The sequence below is a fragment of the Leptosomus discolor genome, chromosome 7 (assembly GCF_034619465.1).
Source record: "Leptosomus discolor isolate bLepDis1 chromosome 7, bLepDis1.hap2, whole genome shotgun sequence".
Lineage (NCBI taxonomy): Eukaryota > Metazoa > Chordata > Aves > Leptosomiformes > Leptosomidae > Leptosomus > Leptosomus discolor.
Window position 1 is genome coordinate 19,488,040 of NC_141397.1, and position 23,324 is coordinate 19,511,363.

General features: G+C 44.3%; 1 protein-coding gene across 1 annotated transcript in view; it reads left to right on the forward strand.

Annotated features, from left to right (window-relative positions):
* Positions 1-2,606: 2,606 nt before the first annotated feature.
* CMTM7 (CKLF like MARVEL transmembrane domain containing 7) overlaps positions 2,607-23,324 on the forward strand; it is a 33,597-nt gene continuing 12,879 nt past the window's right edge. The window contains exons 1-2 of the mRNA XM_086468527.1: positions 2,607-2,768; positions 20,874-21,047. Coding sequence (XP_086324653.1) covers positions 2,607-2,768; positions 20,874-21,047 — 336 coding nt within the window. The remainder of the gene's footprint in view (positions 2,769-20,873; positions 21,048-23,324) is intronic.

A 23,324-nucleotide genomic window follows, 5' to 3' on the forward strand; every position in this document is an offset into this window, starting at 1 on the left:
GTCGTAACCCAGACAACATTTGTGGATAGAGGCAGTAAGAGGGAGTAGTGTGTTTCATCCAGTTTACCAAAAACTGCTGTGGAAGCTGCGTGTTCTATGTCAGAATAAACCCATTAATGCAGGACAAAACCACACTGTCACCAGACAAGGAATGGTTCTGGCAAAACATCTACCACCTCTCTGAGTCTTCAGCACTGATCCGCAAGGGAAGATGTGTGGAATGTCTTCCAAAGGGAAATCTGTGAGTTGAATCCATAATTCTGATTTTTAAAAAATACACACTAGGCAGAAATTAGCTTTATGCTTGCCCTTGCCTTTTTTCCCACAAACTGTAACTTATCTGCCTTGCTCTTTCCTTTCAGAAAGATAATTATCTTACTTCCCATGGTCTTTCTCATAAGTCTCATTTCTCAGCTGTTCTCCAGCTACCAACTGTCTGTTTTTCAGGTGTTCTGAGTATCTAGTTAAAACTGGAAGAATCAGTACAAGCTGAAAATTACTTCTGAAGTTTGCTCCTCGTATTTCAGGCCTGAAGAAAGGTATAAGCACTCAAAAGGTTATCTGGTCGTTCTAGTGCATTAGTCTTAAATACTGATTTGCAAACTATGACTGATGCCTTTGTATATTTTAATATTGATAAAGAAGATAAGCTAGCTGTGATTACATAATTGTGTTTAATAGAACAATTAAAACAAGAACGGTGGCTGAAGGCAGTGCTTAGTGTTCCTAAGATTGAAAGAAACCTTATTTAAAAGAACTGGTAAGTGTTGAAATTCTTAATACAGATATAAACAAAATACTAATCAGCCTGCAAAATGAAGGTATTTGACATTATAAATAACTTGTTTCAGACAAACAGTCCCTGAAAAATCTAAGTCACCCACATACATAAGGATACTTGATGTCAACTTACGGTCGTCAAATTTCATTTATTAAGGAGTTGTCACTAACTCTTACTATCATCGTACATGATGCCCTTAACGAGGTGAAGCATGAGAACTGTAATAAAAATTGCAGATTCAGCAGTGTTTTAGACTGACTTTGTGCCACTGGTTTACAGAAGATGCCTGTACTTCTGAGTAGAAAATATGATTGTTATTCTACTTGTATTAATTTAAAGGTATTTCTGTTTTACTGGGCTGAACTTGGATCAGCAGGGCCCCAGTCATATACACACTTTGAAAAGAAGTAAAGAACTAAAAAAGCTGAATCAGCGGGTAAGAAAAATGTGTTTCTTAGCAGGAAGTACAGAAGCTACTCCAGCCTTCCTCCGCAGGGCTTGCAGGAAACCTGTAAGTGTGCATGCTTCTGAACGTGAGCTGTAAGAGGGGAAAAATGAAGCAGAAGTTTAAAAAAAACAAACCACGATCTTTTTCTCAGCAACTAGCATTTTACTTTTGGGGAGACTGGTAATGTTGTAGCTTTGATACCTAATGAGATGAGGTAAGATTTGGTGGGACAGGTAATAATAACCTTTATTGCAACTACTAGCCAGCTTAATGGAAGCCCAAAACGATGTACTGGTTAGTCTGTTACAGACCATTGCCCCCACAGGCAAACCCTGTCTTGCAACGTAAAGTACTTAGTCTAGCCCGTTGTTCGTGTTGGAGATCATCAGAACTTGCCCGTCTTCCTAACACAGTTTTAGTTGCTGAAGGAGCTGTTAAATGCCAACTATGAACAGAGCGTGCATCCTAACTGCAGCAGCGCATAGTGCTGCTATGCTAATAAAGCAGCACTTTACCTCACTTGTCAGAAAGCAAAACCAAGTCATTTTTAAACTCGAGGGAACATACAGCTTCCTTTGCCGAGTTTTGTTAGTATCTCTGCATGATTTCATTCAACGGGGCTGATACACTTTGAGAGTCATCACAGTTTTGACTGTCGCTGCCCATTTAAAGCAAATCTTTCCTCTTTTACGAGACCGCCAGTCAGAAGATTTGGGGTTTTTTAGTGAGAATCAACGTTGTGCGGGAAGACGGCCTTGGCGGACGTACCTCCACCACCGCGAAGCACCGGAGCAGTTCCCCTCCGCCCACCGCCCGTACACTTCGACGCGCCGGGGGCTGTTCTGCCGTTCGGGCGTAGCCGCTGCCCGCCGTGGCGGCGGTTCAGGCGGGAGCTCCCGGCCCGCGACCCCACGATGTACGCTGAGCCGCCCCTCTCCCTACTCGGGAACGTTCCCTTCGGCCTCTATTTTCCCGTAACCCAGCTACGCACCGGGGCCGGCCGGGCGCCTCGCTGCGGCTGCCGGTCGGGAAAGGTGCCGGGGGGGAGCTACGGCGCGGCCCCCCTTCGCCCGCCCGAGCGGGGCTGCTGCGCCCAGCCGCCGGGCCTGGCCCCGGGCCCGCCGCCGCCTTCCCGCTTTCCTCCCTGCGCGGCAGCGGCGGCGTCTCCCCCGCGGGAAGCCCCCGCGGCTTCTCCTTGCCCGCCCCCTCTATGGCCCCCGCCCCAGCCGCACAGCGAGGGCGGGCGGGGAGGCGCCGCGCTCCGCCCGGCCCCCGAGGCATCGCCGCCCGCCCCTCGCCGGCCCGTCCCGCCCCGTCCCATCCCGTACCCCTGTCCCGGGCCGGGTGGCGGTGGTCAGGGAAGCGCGGGAGGGAGCCATGTCTCACGGGGCGCGAGTGATCCGCACCGGGGTGAGCAGCGGGGGGCCCGCGGCCCCGCCGGCCGCCACCGCCGCCTCCTCCTCGGCGGGCTCGGACGCAGAGCTCATGGACGGCGCCTATTTCCGCTCCTGCGCCGGCATGCTGAAGGTGGCCCAGATGGTAAGGGGCGGGGGGCGGCCGGCGGGACCCTCGGCCCGCGCGGGCGTCACGGTCGCCCTCGGTGGGTGTCTCCTTCGGCGGCGGGGCGGGAGGGCGCCGTCGGGGGGGGGCCGGGGCCGCAGCTCAGCGCCCTGCTGGCCGCCGCCGTTCTCTTCCCCGGCGGGAAGAAGGAAGAGCCGCGGTTCCCGTGGCGAAGCGCGGTGCCGGGGGCTGCGGGAGCTGCCCGTGCCTTGTCCGAAGGCGGCGGTGCGCAGCGCCGGTCGGACGGCGCGTGCGAGCCCGGGTGAGGCTGCTTGCGCCCAGCGCTGCCCGGTGTTACCGCCGTAATGGCAGCTCGCGGTAACGATGAGTATTAACAGCTTTTTTTGCCACTGACAATAACGGTAACACCGTGATGCGAAGGCAGCCCGTGCTCCAGTGGAACACCCCATTCCTGAGCGCGGGTAAGTGTTGGGGAGAAAGAGGAGCCGAGCGGCAGCACCGACGGTGGGCTGGTGAGGCTGGGCACCGCGGCTGAGACCCTAGGCCGGCGGGCCCTGTCTGCCAGAGCCCTCCCGGCAGTGCCTCATTGACCCGGGGGGGGGGGGGGGGGGATCTGGGAGAGGTACAGCTGAAAAGCAGAAATTCGGGAGAAATCGAGAGCAGAAAGCTGCCGGGGTTGGAGCTGGTGCCTTTGCTTGGCTCGGCGCAGGAAACCTTGCTTTGCCCAGGTATGGAGGGGATTAACACACGGATGAACTCTTTCTGATTTCTGTGGCGCATAATTATTCTTAGTCCATGGAGTGATTTGTCGGCTTAATTCCAGTGAATAATTACAGATGGCTAGGAAGGAGCATGGAAGACAATATGAAGCAATACCTCCTCGCATACAGTCTCATCCTGCAACAGCTTGCACCTATGGTGGAGTTGTTGCCTTCATTTTTGATAGCCCTCAATGTGTACCCCACCTCCTGCTTTTTTTTTTTGAATAGTAATTTTTTTTAACCTATGTAAGTTATTAGGATGCACAGAGTTGTAAATTGACACTGAAAGTTAGGAATCCGTTTGTTCTAGGTTGCAGTGGAGTAATATCAGATCCTAAACTTTCTTTTTAAAAGGCACCCAATTTCTTGCAATTCATTAATTGCCATCCGCTGCCGTTAGAAACGAGCCTCGGTGGCAAGAGTTGTAGTTGAAAGTGACTGGGCATGGCTACCTGCACCTGCGGAGCATTCGTGAGACCTCAGACTGGTCCCTCGCTACGAGGCCTGTTCAGCAGGAATATGAACAGTTGTCTGCTGCCTTCTCTTCACTTGGGTTGTTCCCAAACCATCGCATGGATCTGGAATATCTTTTCAGGAGATGAATTAAATTCATTTGAGCATGTGTTTACATTGCAAATGAACCTGTAGTCCTGAAACGGTAGACTTGTGCTTTGCTGGTTAGCTAAAAATCTTTTTATCCTTTTGCTTTCACCACTGTGGAAAGAACAGTTCCTTTTAGGGACTAGAAGTACCTAGTCCTCTCTGCTCTCCATCCTGCAGTGGTGTCACTGCAGCTATGGTGTGTGACTTACAGCTAGCACAGGCATGCTTATTTGTGCTGAAATTTCAGTCTCTGGTGCACATATGAAGTGTGTGTGTATACATTACATATTTTTATGTAATGTATGTAAATCTATGTAATTTTATCTAATACTTCACATACTTTACACAAAGTAATATTTTATTAATAGTGTTCAATGTCCAGTTCATCAGAATTTAGGCTAGCAGCATTCTGCAGTGAGTTTAACAGAAGTTAAACCAATGTAAATTAGTTCTCCTTACTACTCTTTCAGCTTCACCTTCTTACGTTTTCCTGCTTTCCAGCTTGCCTGTAAATAACATCAGTAGGAGTTACCTCAGGTATCCAAGGAACTTTGGGCAAATGAACTTCTTTTAATATGGTATCATGTACCATATTAAAAAGAAGTGTTGTCTTCTCAAATAATTCCCTAAGAAAACTAAAAATTTGTGCTGAAGTGTGTAGAAGTAACCGGGATAAGTTAGTTCTAGATTAACTCCTCCACCCAATAAAATATGGAGAGCTAAATATTTTTGTAACTCTCCTTTATCTCTTCCCAGTATTTCCATTGTATCCATGGGTCCATTTGTATTAGCATTCAGTTCTTCTAGTAAGAAGTGTTCTTTGAGAAGTGTTCTTTATACTAAATCTGTGAACGTTCCTCCATTAATGTTAATGTGGCTGGTGGGAGTGCAGCCTTACTAAGAAGGAGCGCCATTTTGCTGGTAGAGGACGAAGGTAAGGCCTTTTGGGTTAGACATATACCACATTAAGTTGCGTACTGGGCCTCTGACTGGTTGTGATTATGAAGAGGGAACATTACTGTTTCTGGTTTTTTTCTTCCTCAATCCTTTTTGCCAGGAAAGAAATGGTATGAGAGAGAACAAGAAAGAAACATTTCATCATTTACTGTAATATTAATGGCTGTTGGCGGTGCTTGCAAGCTAAAAGAAATATTGATTGTATGTATGTGTGCATGAAATAATTCTAATAGATGACAACAATATGCTATGGAAATTATATGAAGGAAACAGAAGATAATGTTACAACTCTTCTTCTGTAAGAAAGAGCATAACACAAGGACTAAAACTCAGCAGTCTTGGAGAAGATGAAGAGATTGTGCACCAGTCTGATGATTAGTGAATTGTTGCTAATGTCTAAATGTTACCAGTGCTTTCTCTTCAGATTCTGGGTGCTGTGGTGTCTAGTGTGGAATGAAATTTGGAAGTAAAATCGTGTTTCTTGCCTGTAAGCCTATACTGGCTTTGAAAAGGTAATGCATTTTATGTGTTGAGTTCCTGGCTTTCTAACGCTTAGGTAATGGTCTGTAAATATTTTGAAAATAAAATGGAGGAGAGAACGTAGTTCTGTGACTTGTGTATTTTGCATGGCAGTAAGACAGTTTGAAAGCTGTTTTTCATGGGTGAGTATTAGTAATGTTAGTAGGAGCTCCATTTTCAAAATCTAGTCTGAATTGACGCTCTGGTTTTAACAGGAGATTATGAAGTATCTTCAACATCTAGCCCACTTGAACTGGTTTAAATTGATGGTGATTAATACAGCTTTTTATTTTCTTTTTTCCCTCTTTTTTTTTGTAGTTACAGTTTTGCCAAGATCTGTGTTCACAGGGATACATGCATGGTCCCGTTGTGGCAGCCCTGGTTCTATAGCGGCAGTGTATTAAGTGTGGGAGTGGGCGTGTATCAGTGTGTGTGATACACTTACACCAGAGAAGCTAAGTAACTTGAATTTGGCAAAATCAGCACACGTGGTGAACTGCACTGATTTGTTTGAAGCACGTTTGCTCTGTGTCTGTGCTACTGCTGGCTTGTTTTATTGTCAGACTCTCTAGGAACCTGTGTTACTTAGCTCGTCGAGTTCTCAGTAGTTGGATTCTTGGAAGCCTTTTCAGGCATCCTGTGCCATTAGAGACAGCATTATGAATTTGCATCTGTATTGTCAGTAGGGTGGCTCAAGTGGCAGTGTTCATAGATTGAAACAAGCCTGATTCAGCTGAATTTCTTGTGGAGCCCTTAAGTGCCTTTTGTATTTTTACAGCTGAGGTCTGGAGGATGCCGCAGGCACTGTATTGGACTAGGTCCTGCTTTCAGCACAGCCTGTTTGACAGTGGAGCCCGTATAGGTGTCCCACCACCTTAGGCTGTTGGCTGGTAGGAATGGATGTGATCGTATAACCTGTCCAAAGTGTCTGATACGGAGATTTGCAAGAGTGTGATGAATACAGACTGAAGAGAGAAAAGAAGTATCGAGAGCTCACATGTAGAAGAACCGTCACGGCACATCACGTGCTTGTGTAGGTCCCTCAGTCTTCTCAAGGTGTTCTTGGACTGTTCCTTGTTTCTGAACTCTGAGAGGTGCAGAGTGGCCCATTGCTTTTGCCTGTCTTTCACCTGCTTCAGGCTGGGCCAAGCTAATTTTGTCCACAGTTAAGACCAAAGGCGATTGTTCCCACAATAACACTGTTGTTACTGAGCGGACAATAGTTCTGGCACAGCCTCAGAATACAGGGTGTTTTAAGCTAAAACCAGTGCTGATTCTTTCATCTCAATATGGACCAGGAAGGAGGAGTTTCACCGGACAGAAAAAAAGAAAATCTAAATTAACTTCTCAAGGCTGAATAAAAAGTTTACAAACAATTGCAAGGTAAAAAAGGATAAACTCAATGAAAGTTGACCTAACAACATCATTTTAACTTGTTAAAAATGCTAAGGCAATAGTTAAAGCTTCTCTGCTGTGTATCTACTTGATTTAAAAGGTATGTCTTGACAAAAGCAATTACATACTTGGTAAGGGAATGGCCAACAAGACAGTCTCTAATTCTGAGTAACTTTGAAGTATGCTTAAACCCCTCTGGGATATTTGTATACTAACATACAGTTGAGTAATAGTATTTGAGAGAATCTTAATACGTTTAACACTGAAAGTTAGAAAATGCTGGTAGTTAGGTTGCTGGAGCCAAGATTAGTTTCTGAATGTGTTGGATGATACCAGACAAATTTACTGGGAGACAAATTCAGAAGAAGTTAAAATATGAAAAGAAGCCAAAATCTGTTAGTGGAAGAAAACAATTCCTAATCAAAACCATTGATACAGGAAAAAGAAATTCACAAAAGCAAATGATGCTCGGGATGATTTGTGAGCCACTCAGTCTTCTAACTTGATCTTAAGCCTGAAACGTCTTTCTGTCCAGGGAGGTGATTGACGTAAAACGTCTAATTCTTCACAGCAGTGCAGCAGTGGTGTATGATTTTTTTGCCTGTATGGTGATAATGCTGCTTGGCCAGAAGAGAGGGATTCTGCTGATATGCAGAGATGCTGAAACTGTAAGCCTGTCTCTGGGTCCCATGTGGACTGCACTTTCAACTTTCCCCCACTGTCACTCTGTCTGCAGTTCTTCCAAAGGAAAAGAATGGCCAGAAGTAATAAGCTTGGTGAAAGTTGTCAGATGCTAACCTATAAAGCTTAGACTCAAACAGTTCTGTGTTCTGCTTGACTTTTCATCTGGCTGATAACAGAAATCATGAAAAATATTGCTGTAATAGCTATCAGTGATGTCACCACATATTCTACAAAAAGTCTAATTTTGAGGCATGCAGGGGGCATTTTATGTTTGCAAGGAAAATAATAATTGAGGGAAACCACACCAAGAGTATGCTAGTGTCTTCACTCTGCAACTATGTGATAAACTACTGGCTAAGTAATAAGAAATGACCCACGTTTTTTGGCAGCAAAGTTATTTTCAGGCTGAGGTCAGAGCTATGTGTTGTAGCTGCTAATTATTTTTGTTGTTCTGCTAGAAGCTGCATGCTGAGCAAAGAGAGGAAAGTTACCCAAGCCGTAGATGGCTCTAAAGTAATCGGGAATACTTGAGTGAGGAATGTCCAAGCCTAGTAATTAAAACCAATAGGTCTGGGAAGTCCTGTTGTTTCCTCTCTGAGATCACTGAAACAGGCTGGCTTGGCCAGTTGTATTTTTTCCAGACCTCTGCTCTGGGTGGCCATTTTGCAGTTTCTGCCCAGCTATTTGTGTAAGAGCTGGGAGCAAACAGTATGTCCTCTGTGTGTTAACCAAGGAGTGCTTGGTGGTAGGCTAACACAGTTTTCTTTGAGACAAAATTTCACAAACATCACCAGTTTAAAGATTTTCTGTCTCACCTCCATGCAGCTGTTCTGTTCAGAAGGTGGTTACGCAGTAAGAAAAACGAGGGAACTGATGTAGCTTTACTTCAGCTTTCCTTTGGTTTTCTTTTTTTCCATAAGAGTTTTTAGCAAACAGTGCAGTCATAGAGACTACTGTCAGCAAGAGCAAGTGTCTGGCATGTAATAGCAGGAACTACATAAGCCTGAAGTGTTTCCATGTGCTTCAAACCACAAGCTGAGAATGTAGTCTTTTTTTCTTTTGGGCAGGGGAAGGTTTTGTACCATCTGTTTTAATTTCTCTTTCAGCAAAAAAGAGACTAGTAATTTTTCTGACTGCTCTAGAAGGCTAAAAAGTCAACTGCAGTACATTTTGTAAAAAGACAATTATAGTCATTGTTGAACACTCAGAATATCTGTTCTGAATGTGTCGGTGAATGCTTTATTTGTATCCTAAAAGAGGCTTCCTAAAAGCACAAAATTGAAGCTACCTTTCATTGTTCATTTGACCTATCCGTGAGGATTTGTTGCAATACATTCGCTAGCAACCTGAGTGCATGTAGTGCTCTTTGTATAGAGGTGACTGAAGGAGGGTTAGCAAATGTATTTTCTGGAAAAAAAAAAAAAAGAAAGAAAAAAATGAAATGAAGCCTAGAAATTTACCACATCACCTGAGACGTGTTTAGTATGCTTGAAAGGGCAGAGTGAGATATTGGCAGTGGTTTCCTGGCACATTTTTTTTACAGGAAGTTAGCTTTGCAAATGTAATTTAAAAATCTTAAGCAAGTGTACATGGTGTCCATGGATTGCAAGATGTGGTGAAAAGCGTGGATTCTTACTGCTCTGTGACTTTCCTTTACGACATGCAAATGCGGTGTATTCCCTCTCTTCGCTCTCTTTGGAGGTGGTGTGCCTTTGAATATCCTCCTCTCCTGCCACAGAGAAACAGAAACTAGGGTATCGGTTCTTTTCAAGTGCAGTCTCCGTCTGCTCAGAGCCTATAAATAATAAAGAGCATCTTGCCAAGCATCCTTCACTGGGTTCCAGGGCTGCAGGTGCTGGAACCATGTGTTGTGTGTCGTTGTGAGCCAGCAAAGCTGTGGCCGTACCTCGGTGAGGCCAGTGGACCTGACCGTGAGGCTCTGTTAGGTACCTGCTCTGCATTACTGGGGCAATGGAGTACTGTACCCCAAAGCCAGACAGTGTTTGCTTACTATGAGTAAGTGTTTCCTCCACTCTGCTCCCTGGGGAGTCCTTGTGAGGTATTTGCTCAGTACTGTGGGTGAGTTGTCTCCTTTGCGCCACTGTCACAGCATGTGCGCTGTGGCCTTGTCCTCCCGTTTTGTGGTGAGATGTAAAGTATGCAGCAGCCAGAAATTGCTACTTTCTGCACACAGATCCAACTCTAAAATTGCTGTAATTTCCTTTCGCCCACCTGTGAGCTTCCTCTTTTTTGCATAACTCGGATTCTTAAGGGATCATCATGGCTGAAACAACTCCCTGCGCTGTGATGCTGGTAGTTTGATGAATGTAATGGTAAGTACAGATGTGTCTGGCTGGTCAAAGCTAGGTGACTCAAGCTTTCAAAGCCAACGCTTATGGCTCCCTTTCCAGCTCACAGCTTCCCTTGAGGAAAATGGAAATGCAGTGATGACAAGATTGACAAGCTGCATCAAGGGGGAATTTTCTTAGAGTGTTTTTGATGCTTTGTAGGCTTTTTTTAAAAAAAGTGCCATTAGTGAGTTCAAGAAACAAGTACTGACTGCTGGGAGAGAAGTATGCTGTTAACCTGAGATGACCAGCAGCAGCTGCGGAACTACAGAACGACTTCGCATACTTTCCTGCAAGTCTGTAATCATGGTCTGGGAAGGCCACTTCGAGAGCTCTCTTATTTGTTTGGGAAAAACACAGTCCCCAGTTGCTGCTTGTCACCTGCTGGCTAATTGAGCCTTTTGTAGATTGCTTGAGTGAAGCTTCCTGGTAGACACAGGAGTGCTGTCCCAGCATGTGTGAGAGGCCTGCCAGTCCCCAGGCAGTCACTGAAAGCTGTCAGCTGCAACAGTGCCACTGGGGAATCTCATCTATTCTCATTTTTCCCCTTCATTCATCGGCCTTTACTTCTCTGGCACCTTGCCAAGCATCGACCTAGAAAAGGTCATTCTTTTGTGAGCTAAGGCCTGGTCTGATCTAGCAGCCAGGTTGTGATGATGCTGGTGGGTCTGGGCATTGTCATGATGTTAGCGTTTTCAGGAACACTCGCCTGTTTTTTCCTGATAAAAATTACGATGTACCAGCTCAGCTAACAACATGAACTTTGGCGATGTAAACAAGTCCTCCTCTTACTCAAGGAGACCTTGCTCAAGGCTCCGTTGCCATGACTAACAAAGCCTTTGCTAGAGATGACAGATATGGACTTTTTAACTGCTGTCTCTGTGACTGCCAGGTGTCAGCGTGGTGTTCTCTCAGGCAGGGAGAGATACAGCAGGTGTTAACTGAAGATTTGAAGCAGTCAAGCAATAAAGGCCTCAGACAGTGGGAATGGCTTGTGTTGTAAGCAGTAGCTGTAAGGGTGAGCGGTGAGCAGATTGCTTGCTGAGGGTTAGCAGGCATAGGCACTGAGACTTCACTGAGCAGTTTGTAAGGTATTCCTTATCTCTAACAACTTTCAGGAAGATGAGATTTCGTATGCTTTTTATTTTTTGTGCATCTAGTTTGATGGGTTACTAGAATGATGGTTGCCATGAGGTACTGGTTTTGTGTTGTATGTTCCTTTTTGAGTTTTAAGCAGCTGTATGCTGTTAGGTGTGTGCTGGGTATCCAGGTCAAGGAGGAAACTTTGCAGCTTGCTGTGCAGTGTTTGTGGGTGTTAATAATGAACACTGTGTACCCTGGGCTTCAAGCAGCCAGCCAGTCTGAGCTAGGCTTGGCTGGTCAGCCAACATGGGCTCCTTCTCCATAGGTGGTATTGCCATGCCTGGTCAGTAAATCCATTTTTAGACAGCCATGAACTTTATCTACAAGAGCTCTTTAGCTCACAAGTAAGGTTTAAGCTCTTTCTATATTGTGTATTAGTGACAATATGGGACTTTATTGGCTATTTAAAGGGCAAACAATGCGAACAACCCAAACAGTATATCTGAGAATGGTTCACAGGTGACTTGCTCCTACAAGGAGCTCTTCTTACCAGCCGGCTAAAAGGAAGTATGGTAAGTGAGGTGTGCAATCTCCTGCCCCCAAGGAGGGCTCCTTCTCCAGACCCAGGATTGGTGAAATCTCTTGCTGCTTTTGCAGCAACAGCCTCAAAGGACAAAGTTCTCCAGCAGTGTTTGCATACCTTGGGTGTCATACCTCCATCAGCATCTATATTCCTGCACATCATTGTTGGGTTCCTTTCTACCATTGAGAGCCACTTTCCTGCCATTCCTTAAGACAGCTCTTAATTTTTAGGTTCTACCAAACCCACTTTTGTTGGCCTACGGTTTGCTTTGCCTCCTGGTCCTTCTCTTTTTCATGCCTCAGAAGCACCTTGTGTGCTTGAGGCAATCTTTTCCCCCCTTTACACAAACCTGCCCACACTGTGGACTGTTTTTTCCTGGAGAAATGAGCATGGCTCTCTAGGAGGTTCTAGATGTTGAAAGTGCTCGGCTTGCAGAGGAGAGGAGTAACAATCACTACTTGCTGTGGAGTTTCTGAATCTGCAGAGATTTGGTTATATTAATCCCTACATTTTTGATTACTGTCACCAGATCCTCCACTTCTTACTAGAGGACTCTGGAGAGTCAAGTCTCTTGCGATGTTTTTTACTTCCTGTAACCTTAGTTGTGATGTAGGGATTCTCCCTACTGTGCAAGATGTCTTCTACAGTGGAGTGAAGTACAACAGGAGCCACATACATGCATGCTTTTTGCAGTGATCAGGTAGTATTTTTCTAAATGGGCAGTTGGCTTGGTGGTGTGGGACAGAGGTTTGCCAATAGCACCGCAAACCAGTACCGTATGTGGGAGGAGGGCAGAGAGCACAGGTTGAGCTGGTGATTGTATCTGTGCGTCTGCAGAGAAAACTGATTATAGAGGATGTGTCCTCGCTCTCACCTGAAACAGCAGATTCATCTATGATTTGGGGATTAGGACTTGATTTGAGTCAGGAGAGACCACTGGAGTGAGTGGCAGGCTAGCTGTTACGTGAGGGCTGTTGCCTGCACAGGGAATTAATTCCTAGTTAATAGATGGACAAGCTAGGCGCTCACAAAGTATAGGGGCCTCCTGGCTTTGTCCAGAGTAGTACCTTCAGTCATTGCAGGTGTCTAGAAAGACATAAGCATCTCTTTGAGAGTTAGAGGGAGAGCAGCTGTGCTTCCCAGAGTTAAAATCCTGCTAGGGCATTTGCTGTATTTAAAATTCTGTTCCTGTCCTTTGCAGACATGCTAACAGTCAGCTGTGCCATGAATACTGTTTTGCAATGAATTTTGTGTGTTTTGGGAATTGTTTGTGACTTGAATATGGTGCTTGTGCAATGTCACTCAATTATCACTTGCATTGCTGCAGTATTTTGAGTGTTGTGTGTGCATATTTTATGTAGATTGGAAAAACTTAACTGATAATGCTTTTACAATTGAAATGTTTTAAATTTAAGTTGATTTTTAAAACAAATCTGTTAATACTGTGTTGGAGAGAAATAAGAGGTTGTTGTTGGTAACAAACTTGTATTATGTTTTGTTGGGTTTTTTTTTTAATTAATTTGCTGCCTGATGAGAACATAGCATATTCCTTGCCTTATAACTGTGAAGTCCTCAGCTTTCAGCTAATAACATACGGGATTATATGGTGTGTTTCAATGTGGTGCAGGCAGCTGTTGGGATTGGGGTAGGGAGCTAGTTAGGCCGGCGGTGGTGGGATTGGAGTGTTGCATACACTGTGATCAGTGGTAGGCAGGACTTAATTATAGCTAGTCATTACAAAGAATTGCCTTTTTAATGATCATGGCTAACACCCTGTAACAAGGGCTCTTTAATAATGTCATTCCTATTCTGGTTTTGTGATTACCCCACGTCCTTTTCTACAACTGAGGCCTGTGCCTGAGCAGATAGATAACTCCTTATTAATAGATGAAGAATACCACTTGCTTGTACTTAGGATTGTCCTCTTAGAGAGGGTCTGAATAAGATTGCTTTGTCTTTTCTCACCCTCCCACCATTTTTATCTTCAATAAATAGCCTGTAGATGGTGGTGCACAAGAGAAGTCACTTATCAGAGGCCAGGCAGCCTCCTTATTTTAGCAAAGCAGCCAGACAAGAAGGAAATCTGCCCAGACACAGGGGCTGAGAGACTATTGTACAACCAAAGACTGACTGCTTCACAGAACCATGCACTTGAAGGCAGCTGATTTTGTCTGTCATTAGTGAAGTTTTAAATGGACTGGTTTTTTAATCTTCTTTTTCTAATAGGGGTTTGGCTGTTACAGCTCGCATTTCCACCACCACCCTGGAAGAAAGACATCTCAATTACAGCAGCAGTCAACATTGTTGCTTAAATTAGCTGAACCAGTCTTGCATGAACTACAGTTGTAACCTCTGCCTGCGCTTGGCTCATCTTTCTGTTTTGGGAAGCTGTTTAAAAAAATGGTTTTATTCTGTCCAGAAACACATACTTAATAATATATGGGTGTTGCTTCACTGTGTTGAGGTATAACATTCGGAAACGTACAGCTGCAGTCAGTGACATTTCTCCAGGGCATGGTTATCCTGATTGGCTCGCTTAGGGATGGAAAATTCCACTTACTATCTTGGCTGGTGTCACAAGCTGGAAACTTTTACTTTTTTTTTTCATTCAAATACAAAAAGCATTTAGCTCTTATTATATTTTTTTTTAAAAAAAGGTTGTGATAAAACTGGGTGTGAGTCACTGTTGTCCCTTGCTCCAAATATGTAGACAGACGGTTTCTGTACGATTGCTTGCACTAGAGCTTGGGTAAGTTTTAAGAGAGTGGAAATCAACCAGTTTTTCTCAATTTCATGGATAGTTCTTGAGGAAAATTATTATCCATAGATAAAAGTTACTTAGTAAGACAGCAGTTTCAGTCTATCAGTTCAGTATATAATCTTGGGATTCGCAAAAACCCCATTCAATTCCTTTCTGCAATGAAGATTTTTAATATCGTTCTTTGTACTACTGCAGCAGCTAGAAGTCCCAGGCCAGGAGTAGGCCACCTGCAGTGGGTTAACCCCAGCAGCCAAACACCCACCCAGCCTCTCACTCAAATAGAGAAAATAGAAAGAAGGCGAAAAGGCCCATGGATTGAGATAATGACAGTTTTATAAGGAAAGCAAAAATAGGAATTCATTCGCTTCTCCCCATCAGCAGGCAGGTGTTTAGCCACTTTCTGGAAAGCAGGGCCTCAGCATGTGTAACGGTTGCTTGGGAAGACAAATACCACATGCCTCAAACGTTTCCCCTTATACCTCCTTTTCCTGAGCTTTATGACTGAACATGGCATCATATAGTCTGCAATATCCCTTTGGTCAGTTGGAACCAGATGTCCTGTCTGTGTCCCCTCCCAACATCTTGCCTACTTGCTTTGGGCTGAGGAGGGGAGAGTGAAGAGAGAAAGCAAGCCATGCTGCTGTGCAGGCACTGTTCAGCAGCAGCTGAAAGATTGGTGTGTTATCAATACTGATTTAACCACAAACGCGAAGCACGGCACCATACAATCTGCTGTGAAGGCAGTTAAGTCTATCCCAACCACACACAGCACATCACCACTGTGCGGGGTGTTGTACAGCCACAGTGGGAAAGGGTAACCCTTACTTTGCAGTCATTGATAGAATTGTGAAAGAACAGCTGGATATGGGCAAGTGATAATGTGCAGTACAGAACAGTCAGAAATGGTCAAGATGATGAATAGTAAAGTAGCCTTAGTATTAAAGATTACGCTTCCAGTTAGAAACAGTTTATTTGCATTGTCTTGTGCGTGGAGGATTTTTGCAGTGCATGATAACAAAAGTCTATTTTAAGTAAATAAAATTTACTTAGTAAATAAAAGTTAAGTCAGGAAATAAATACCAATTCCCATTTTACGGTGAGCTAGGACTCTTATTTTTGTTTATCTTGTGTGGTGTAATGGCAATGAGTCAAAAGCAACCCCCGAAAGGACTTTTCCTACTGTTTCACTTGTTCTGTGGCTTCCTCCTTGGATGTTTTAGGGTCATTTCCACCTGTATTTTCACCCATGCTTGTCTGTTACATCTGTAATCTGTTGATTGTTGATTTGGGTTTTTTTTTGAGGTTGAGATTGTGGGTTTGGCTTTTTTTTTTGTGAGCATCTATTCTCATTCACACCATAAACAGTCATCTAGAGGTTTATTAGCAGTGCTACTCATTTTTGCCTTATTTTCCATGTCTAAAGTGTTTTGAAGGTGAAAAACTTTAGCACAATGCATTTGAAGTCTTTATTAGTCCTCATTTGACAGATGGGGGAGCTGAAGCAGCAAAATATATGATTTACTGAGGTTCAGACAGTAAGACAGTTCCAAAACTGGAGTAAGAATTCAAGAGCAAGTATCATTCAGTTCCTCCCTTGTGTCAGTGTTTGTCTGTGGAAGTGTGTCTGATGCTCAGAACATTAGGCTTTCCTTTAGAGTAGGTTCTTGTCAATATTGGAGATCATGCTGGATTTATGTTTGTACAGGTAGCTGTGTCTGAGGAAATTTATTTCACTCCAAATGTTACAAAAGAAGTAAGTATTGGTAATAAAGCCAGAGCTTTATTTATTACCTCCATTAAAGCAGGACAGTAGAAAAAGATAGTACAAAGCACTTGCACAGATTGATGCCTGGGTTATAAAATTGTTCTGCAGTCAGATAAACTACAGTGGTTTACCACATGATCAGAAAATGCTTAGTGGTGCCAGGTGGCCTGTGGGCACATGGAGAGCAAAATAAGTCCTTTTTTGTGTTATGGTTCCTTCTTTACCCTCAGGGCACTAGTGAGGGAAATAGTATCTGTAATCTCTTGACTGGTGGGCATGCACTTCTGCCTGCCCCTTGTTTGGAGCAGGTGATTCTCTAACTTGCTGGCTTGATCCAGATTCTTCCATCTTTGCTGATAGAAGAGCACACTCCAGCATGATTGTATTAGTGAAGGGGAGTAGAGCCTATTAGTCTTGAGATGCAGGCAGCTCTTGGCCAGTTTCACGGTGGCCCATGTGACTGACAACAGGACTGGAAACTGCAGGAGCATCTAGCCACCAGAGAGGCTGAGGATGGTGCTGCTGGTTTGCTCTTGGTCCCAGCATCATGCCCAATCCACTGTGAGGCTAGGATGTTTGGAGACAAGCTTTCTCTGCAACTTAATTACATCTGCAGGACTACAGCCAGCCAGGAGTAAGTGCAGGGAGTCAGGTGGAATTCTAGCTCTCTGAAATCAGGAGTACAACAGCATCTGGGCCTAATGCCGTGGCCTTTTCTCTAGTGTGCACTTGCCTTAGGAGCTGTTGAAAGTTGGATCTTCCTCCTGTATATAATCTCTTCGTAATACAAAGGATGATTCCTCTCCTTTCCTTAAGAAGGTACTGAGTTTTCCTGCAGTGGAAGATTGACTTCCTTGAAGTCTTCGATACACATTTTCTTTATTTTTCACTGAGTGTAATCAATGAACAATGGACTTCAAATGCTGCTTCTTTGACAGGGACAAAAAGAAACAGGGAGGAAACCAGCTGACTTTTAAAAAGGGACAGCATTTCCAGGGAACACTTCAAGTAGCATTTTATAGCACAGGGAAAGAGAATTTACCACTTCTGTCCAGTCCTTCCCTATCGTCTCTAGCCTGAGAGGTGCAGGAGGAAACTGTGCCATTCTGAGCAGATTGATGTCGTCTCTATGGGCAGGAAGATCCAGGGAACTATAGGTTCATCATCTCGGAAGGTGATGAAGAAATTCCTCCTGGAAAGCATTTCCAAACACTTGAAGGACAAGGAGGTGATCAGGAGTAGTCAGCATGGATTACAAAGGGGAAGTCATGCTTGACCAGCCTTACTGCCTTCTGTAATGAGGTCACTAGCTTGGTAGACAAGAGGAGAGTGGTGGATGTTGTTTACCTTGATCTCAGTAAGGTTATGGTCTCCCATAACATCCTCGTAGACAAGCTGACAGAGTATGGATTAGATAAGTGGGCTGTGAGGTGGATTAAAACCTGGATGGCCAGGCCTAGAGGGTTGTGATCAGTGGTACAAGGTCCAGCTGGAGGCCAGTCACTAGTGGTGTGTCCCAGGGGCAATACTGGGGCTGGTACTGCTCAACATCTTCACTAATGACCTGGACAATGGGGCAGAGTGCACCTCAGCAAGTTTGTAGATGATAACAAAACTGGGAGGAGTGGCTGATGAGCCAGAGGGTTGTGCTGCCATGGAGAGGGCCCTTGACAGCGGGACAGAGTGGAATCTCATCAAGTGCAACACAAGGGAATGTCAAGTGCTGTATCTGAGGATATATGAGGGTAAGCCCCTGCAACAGTACAGGCTGGAGCCCAACTGGCTGGAGCCCAACTGGCTGGAAAGCAGTTCTGCAGAGAAGACCTTGGGATCTTGGTGGACAAGCAGCTGACCGTGAGCTGGCAATGCACTCTTGTGGCAAAGGCGGCCAACAGCATCCTGGGCTGCATTAGGAAGTGTTGCCGTGGGTCAAGGTCCTTCCCCTCTACTTGGCACAGGTGAGGCCACGTCTGTGGTATTGTGGGCAGTTGTAGGCTGCCCAGTACCAGAGGGACATGGACTTACTGGAGTGAGTCCCAGTACAAGAGGGACATGGACTTACTGGAGTGAGTCCCACATGGGTGCACAAAGGTGATGAAGGTTCTGGAGCATCCTTCGCATGAGGAGAGGCTGAGAGGGCTGGGACTGTTCAGCCTGGAGAAGGGAAGGTTCAAGGAAGCCCACCAACGGTTAGAGAAGTGTTGTCCTCATCCCACCTTTATCCAAGAGCAAGATTCAATGCTTGCTGTGACTTCTTGTTGAGTCTTCCTACAGAATGAAATTTCATTAAATTTAGTTTTCGTTTTCTCGTGAAAATAATAGATGTGTGTCTTGCATCACTTCAAGTGTTCTCCTAGATTATAGGGTAAATGAACTGTTGATCTTCTGATTGTTCCAGTTACTTGACAGCTAAAAATCAGACGACTGCTTAACTGACGTTAAGATTCAAAGAACCAAGATGGATGGACTGCAGCAGCCTGAACCAGCGTGGTTACTGGCTGCTGTCATCCTGCCTGCTCAGTCTTTCATGTCCTTTCCATTGGAGTCCTGGCTTCTCCCTCACACTCCTTAGCTCACCTGACCCTGCTTTGCGTGATGGCAGAGTCAGAGTAAAGCTATTTGCTTTTTTTATTAGTTCACTTTTCTGCTGGCTTAGTACACTGAGGTGGCTCAGCACAGATGAATGGAGGAGCCAGTCCGTGACAGGGAGTGAAATCAGAGTGGGAAGGAGATGACAAAGGCCATGGCCCCTCAGGAAACCACAGCTTAATGTAGTCCTGGTGTATGTAGTCGTAGATTGGACAAAACTTCATTAAAATTATTGCAGAACTGTGCCAGGAGTCTTTGAATACTGAGTTGCGGAGAGCATTGGTTTGTTGACTTCTAAGAAGGGTAGCATCTCAGAAAGCTCTGCCATGCACAAGATGCAAGGCTTTGTGCACTTAGGATTCCCCCGTGGCTAGGCTGTGAGACCCAGCAAACAGGCATGGTACAGACAGAAGCACTAAACGTGCAGGATGCTGCTATGATGTTACACTCCCAAACCAGAGGTCAGGAACGTCCTTGGGGAGACTGAGCGATATCATGCATTTTCAAAGGCACATGTAACCTCCATTCTTGACAAGCATTGAGCATGATCTAGCCCTGCACCTCAAAGTCCTGTCTTCCCTACCCTGTATCTGTTTCAAAGGTGGGAGGAGATGTAGGCTTACCCTAGCGCAGAAGCCTGTCGCTGGCTTGGACTGAGCATCACTTAACAATGCTAATATCAACTACTTGGACTACCACAGTAAGAATAATGGAGCTGGACCAGATCTAACAATAGTGTAGCCACTTGTGTGGGAAGGGATCCTGGAGCATTGACTTTTATCTTTGGAGTCACCTTTTTGAGGTGGTTCACTGTTGCAACATTGATGTGGCTGTTTGGATGGAGTTTCGCCAAAGTGACAAGTTGTTGTGACCTTCTTATGAAGCTCTTACGTGTGTATAGAGCTTTTGGTTGCCTTTGAGGAGGCATATGTTTATCCTGTCTGCTTAGAACTGAGCAGGTGAAACTCAGTTAAAATTACAGTAGGGAGAATCTAAGCTATGTTGTTTGGGTGTGGGAATTTTTTTTCCCTTTTAATCTTGAGGAAATTATTCTGATAATGGATGCAGTTGATTAGGAGTTTGGAAGATGAGTGTGCAGGAAAGGATGGTTCAGTCTTGAAGTGCTGGCTTCCTCAGATAGTTTTTTAGTGACTTGGAGAAGCACTTAAAATGTGAATAATTAAGCTCCTGGCTGACTTCGGATGAACTAAAAGTTGCAGTGGCTGAAAGCATGCATTGACAAACTCTGTAATAAGAAGATACTTGGATATATCCTCAGTGGATTTATTTTTATCACCCAGACTAGCCACACTGGTAGAAGCAGCAAGATTAGTAAAATAAACAAGTAGCTTTAGATTAAAAAAATAAAACAGCTTTTGTCCTTTGTAAGCCTACAACTGAAAGAAGTTGTACAATAATGCTGTATAGTTTTATGTGACAATGTTAACATGTTAAAGCTGTGTAACTATTGTATTGGGGGTGGGGTGAATTAATCAATTCCTCCAAATGTTTATATCATTTGCTATGATACTACCTTATAGTCTGCTAATACTCCTGCTCTGTAGGTGGTAGAAACGAAAGGTTAAAACGGTTAGCTTAGTTGCAGCTAGGTCCTCCGATTTTGCATGTGAGATCTCACTAAATGGAAGTAAAGGTGCATGTGTTCGTGGGCACCTTCATTTTTACAGCTTTCAGTGATTACCTTTTGAAAGTCCGTGGGGTTTAGATGCTTCAGTCACTGGTGCAACATCAGGCATTCAACGCCTTTTCTCTATTTGAGACCTCTTTTGTTGTACAGAGACATCTCTTCAGGTTGGATTCTTCATGCTGAAGCTGCTGCTTTCTTTCTAGCAGTTGGCTCTTTTCCCACTCTTCATGGTTGTTTTAGCTCATTTAACAGCAAATTTTAAAACATTACCAGGCTCGTTACATTGTCCTCCATTTTGTTGGGACCATCCGCTTTACATTAGATATTTATCTTCTGTTCCTAAATGCCGTTTTGTTGTGTTTGAAATCATCTCCATGGCCCTCTGAGCACCATTGTAAAAATCTTTAATGTGCCTTTTGTCTTTCAGATCTCGCTGCTGGTTGGATTCATCAGTGTAAATAATTCGCAGTGGACAAATTACAGTGCATACAGCTACTTTCAGATTGTCACCATGTGCGACTTGGTTATGATTTTGTTCTTCTACATTATCCACATTTTCAGAATCTACAGGAAGCTCACTTGCGTTAGCTGGCCACTTGCGGTAAGCCTGTTAGATGGTCTGGGTTCCTTGCCTCTCTTGTGGGTTGATGTCTCAATTACTTAGTCCATTTTCTTGTGCTGTCACACAATCATAGGCTGTCACGTAATTCTTTTTTGCCTTGTATATAAATCCTTTTGTTGCTTTTGTTATTAGTATTCAGTAATTGTAAGTTTTCTAACTGATTTAGATCTGATCCTGCCCTCCTTTACACAGCTATAAATCCAGAGTTATTCCAGGGAAGGCAATAGTGTTATTCTGAGACAATTGAAAAGAAGCTACTGATTATCAAGCCTTCAGCAGATGGCTCATAGCTCGGGTCATTTATAGCAGCTAAGGGATTGCTAGAGTACGAAATCATAGCATCAGAATTCATGTACTACATCCTGTCCCAAAATAAGGTCTACGAGTGCTATTTAAGTCAAATGTGTCTCTTTTTGGTATGGTCTTAGGTAACCTAAACTATAGCAAGAAATAGGAGCCTCAGCCTGATTGCCGTAGCCTGGCCATTCCTGGGATATCCTGCCGGATGTTCCTGCCTCATTCCCGCATTTCCCCTGCACATCCATCTCTCATATCCTAGCAGAGAACTAACAAGCAGCACAGAAAATGCGAGACCTAAACTTCCTCAGTAGCTTTGGGCCAGGTTAACTAAGAGGAGAGTCCTGTGTCCTAGTGTGGGATGATGGATTTTAATAACCTCTTAGAACATGTCTCCCTTACACATAGTGACATGTTAGTTCCACAGAGGAAAGACCAAAGGGATGGGGAAAGCCCCCTGGAGAGATATAGAGGGATTTTGAAATCCAAGAAGCGGGTAGATGGCGTTTAGTGGAAGCTGTGTAAGTAGTTTACAGATCTACTTCTTTATTTAGTTGCAGGGATTAAAATAAGCTAATAAATGACATTTTGCAAAGCATCTTTTAATGTGTGCATTGCTGTAACTGGACTATGCCATTGTGGCCTCTGCATAGGCTAATTTTGTCTTCTGTTGTGTGTTTAATAATTCCTAAATGTTCCAGAGTCAATAGTGAGTTTAAGGTGCTGCAGTTTGTGGCTGGTCAGCTTCAGATAGCTTTATGGGATGTGATGCTTGAACACTGCTGCTGTTTTACAGCCAAACTCCTTTTCAGTTACATATTTAAGTATCTTTAGAACAGAATAGGAAGACTTATGAGAGACTTTAGGAAACTACAGCTAGTGTTTGGTCGAGTTTCCTGGCAGGATCTCTACATTGCAGTCAGGGGTGTGATTCGCAGTCAGTGAATTTGCAGTGCTTCAAGAGTTTGTTCAGCACTGACGCCTTTTAAAGCTGGGAGGTATTTCTCCAGAGGGACATTCTCCCAGCCCTGCCAGGGATTGGTTCTCCACCTAATTTAGCCTTTGATGGTTCTTTTGCACCTTTGCCTATCCCTTGGATTCCTCTAAAGTAGTGGCCTGTGTACACTGCTTTATTTGGTGTCTCTAAGGAGGCAATGACATGCTTAATTTGCCTGCTGCATTGTGGACTAGCCAGAGAAGTGTCTTTACAGAAATAATTTATTCCAGCAAAAACAAGAGTTGAAACCTTGATTACCTGAAACAAGGTTACAAGCGAGGGAAGTAAGTTTCCTCTCAGAGCTTACTTTATGGCAAAGATCCTCCTCAGCTGTTTATAAACACCTGAGCAGAGGGAAGCTGTGATATGGTATGATAGACTATTTCTATTCTGGGATTTCCTTGAACAATTTCCTTTTGGAACTATGTTCCCTCTGCTTTGATTTAAGACAGAATCTCTCATCTCCCTTTTATATGCCATTTGCTTGGCTCATGCTAGTAGTGCAGTGCAGGTACAGTAAGCAGATAACCTCCTGCCCATGCCACCCTGCAAAAGAAACAACCCATGTTCGGTTTGCAAACACCCATATCGGTTGCCATAAGCTTTGTGAGGATTCAAAATCTAAATCGACAGATAACCCCTGCTTATAACAAGATCAAATTGACTCCTGGACTGATACACGTCACACTAGAGAAGAGCTTAAATGTGGTGCTTCAGTGCTCTCAGAAAAACCTGTGGCATCACGTGTTACTGCAGGACAGCTGCATCCACCCTTACAGCCTTAGGAGCCTGGGTGTTGGTTGTCTGCGTAGTTGTGCTTTTCATGGCTTCCCTCCTGTTTCCAGTCTTGGTTGGTGTAAGTTGTTAGTAAATCCAGCAGTAGATCCACTGCTTACTTTCTAAGATTATCAGAAGTAGGAGCATTTGGTTTTCCACGTATGCCATTTGCTGCCATTTATTGC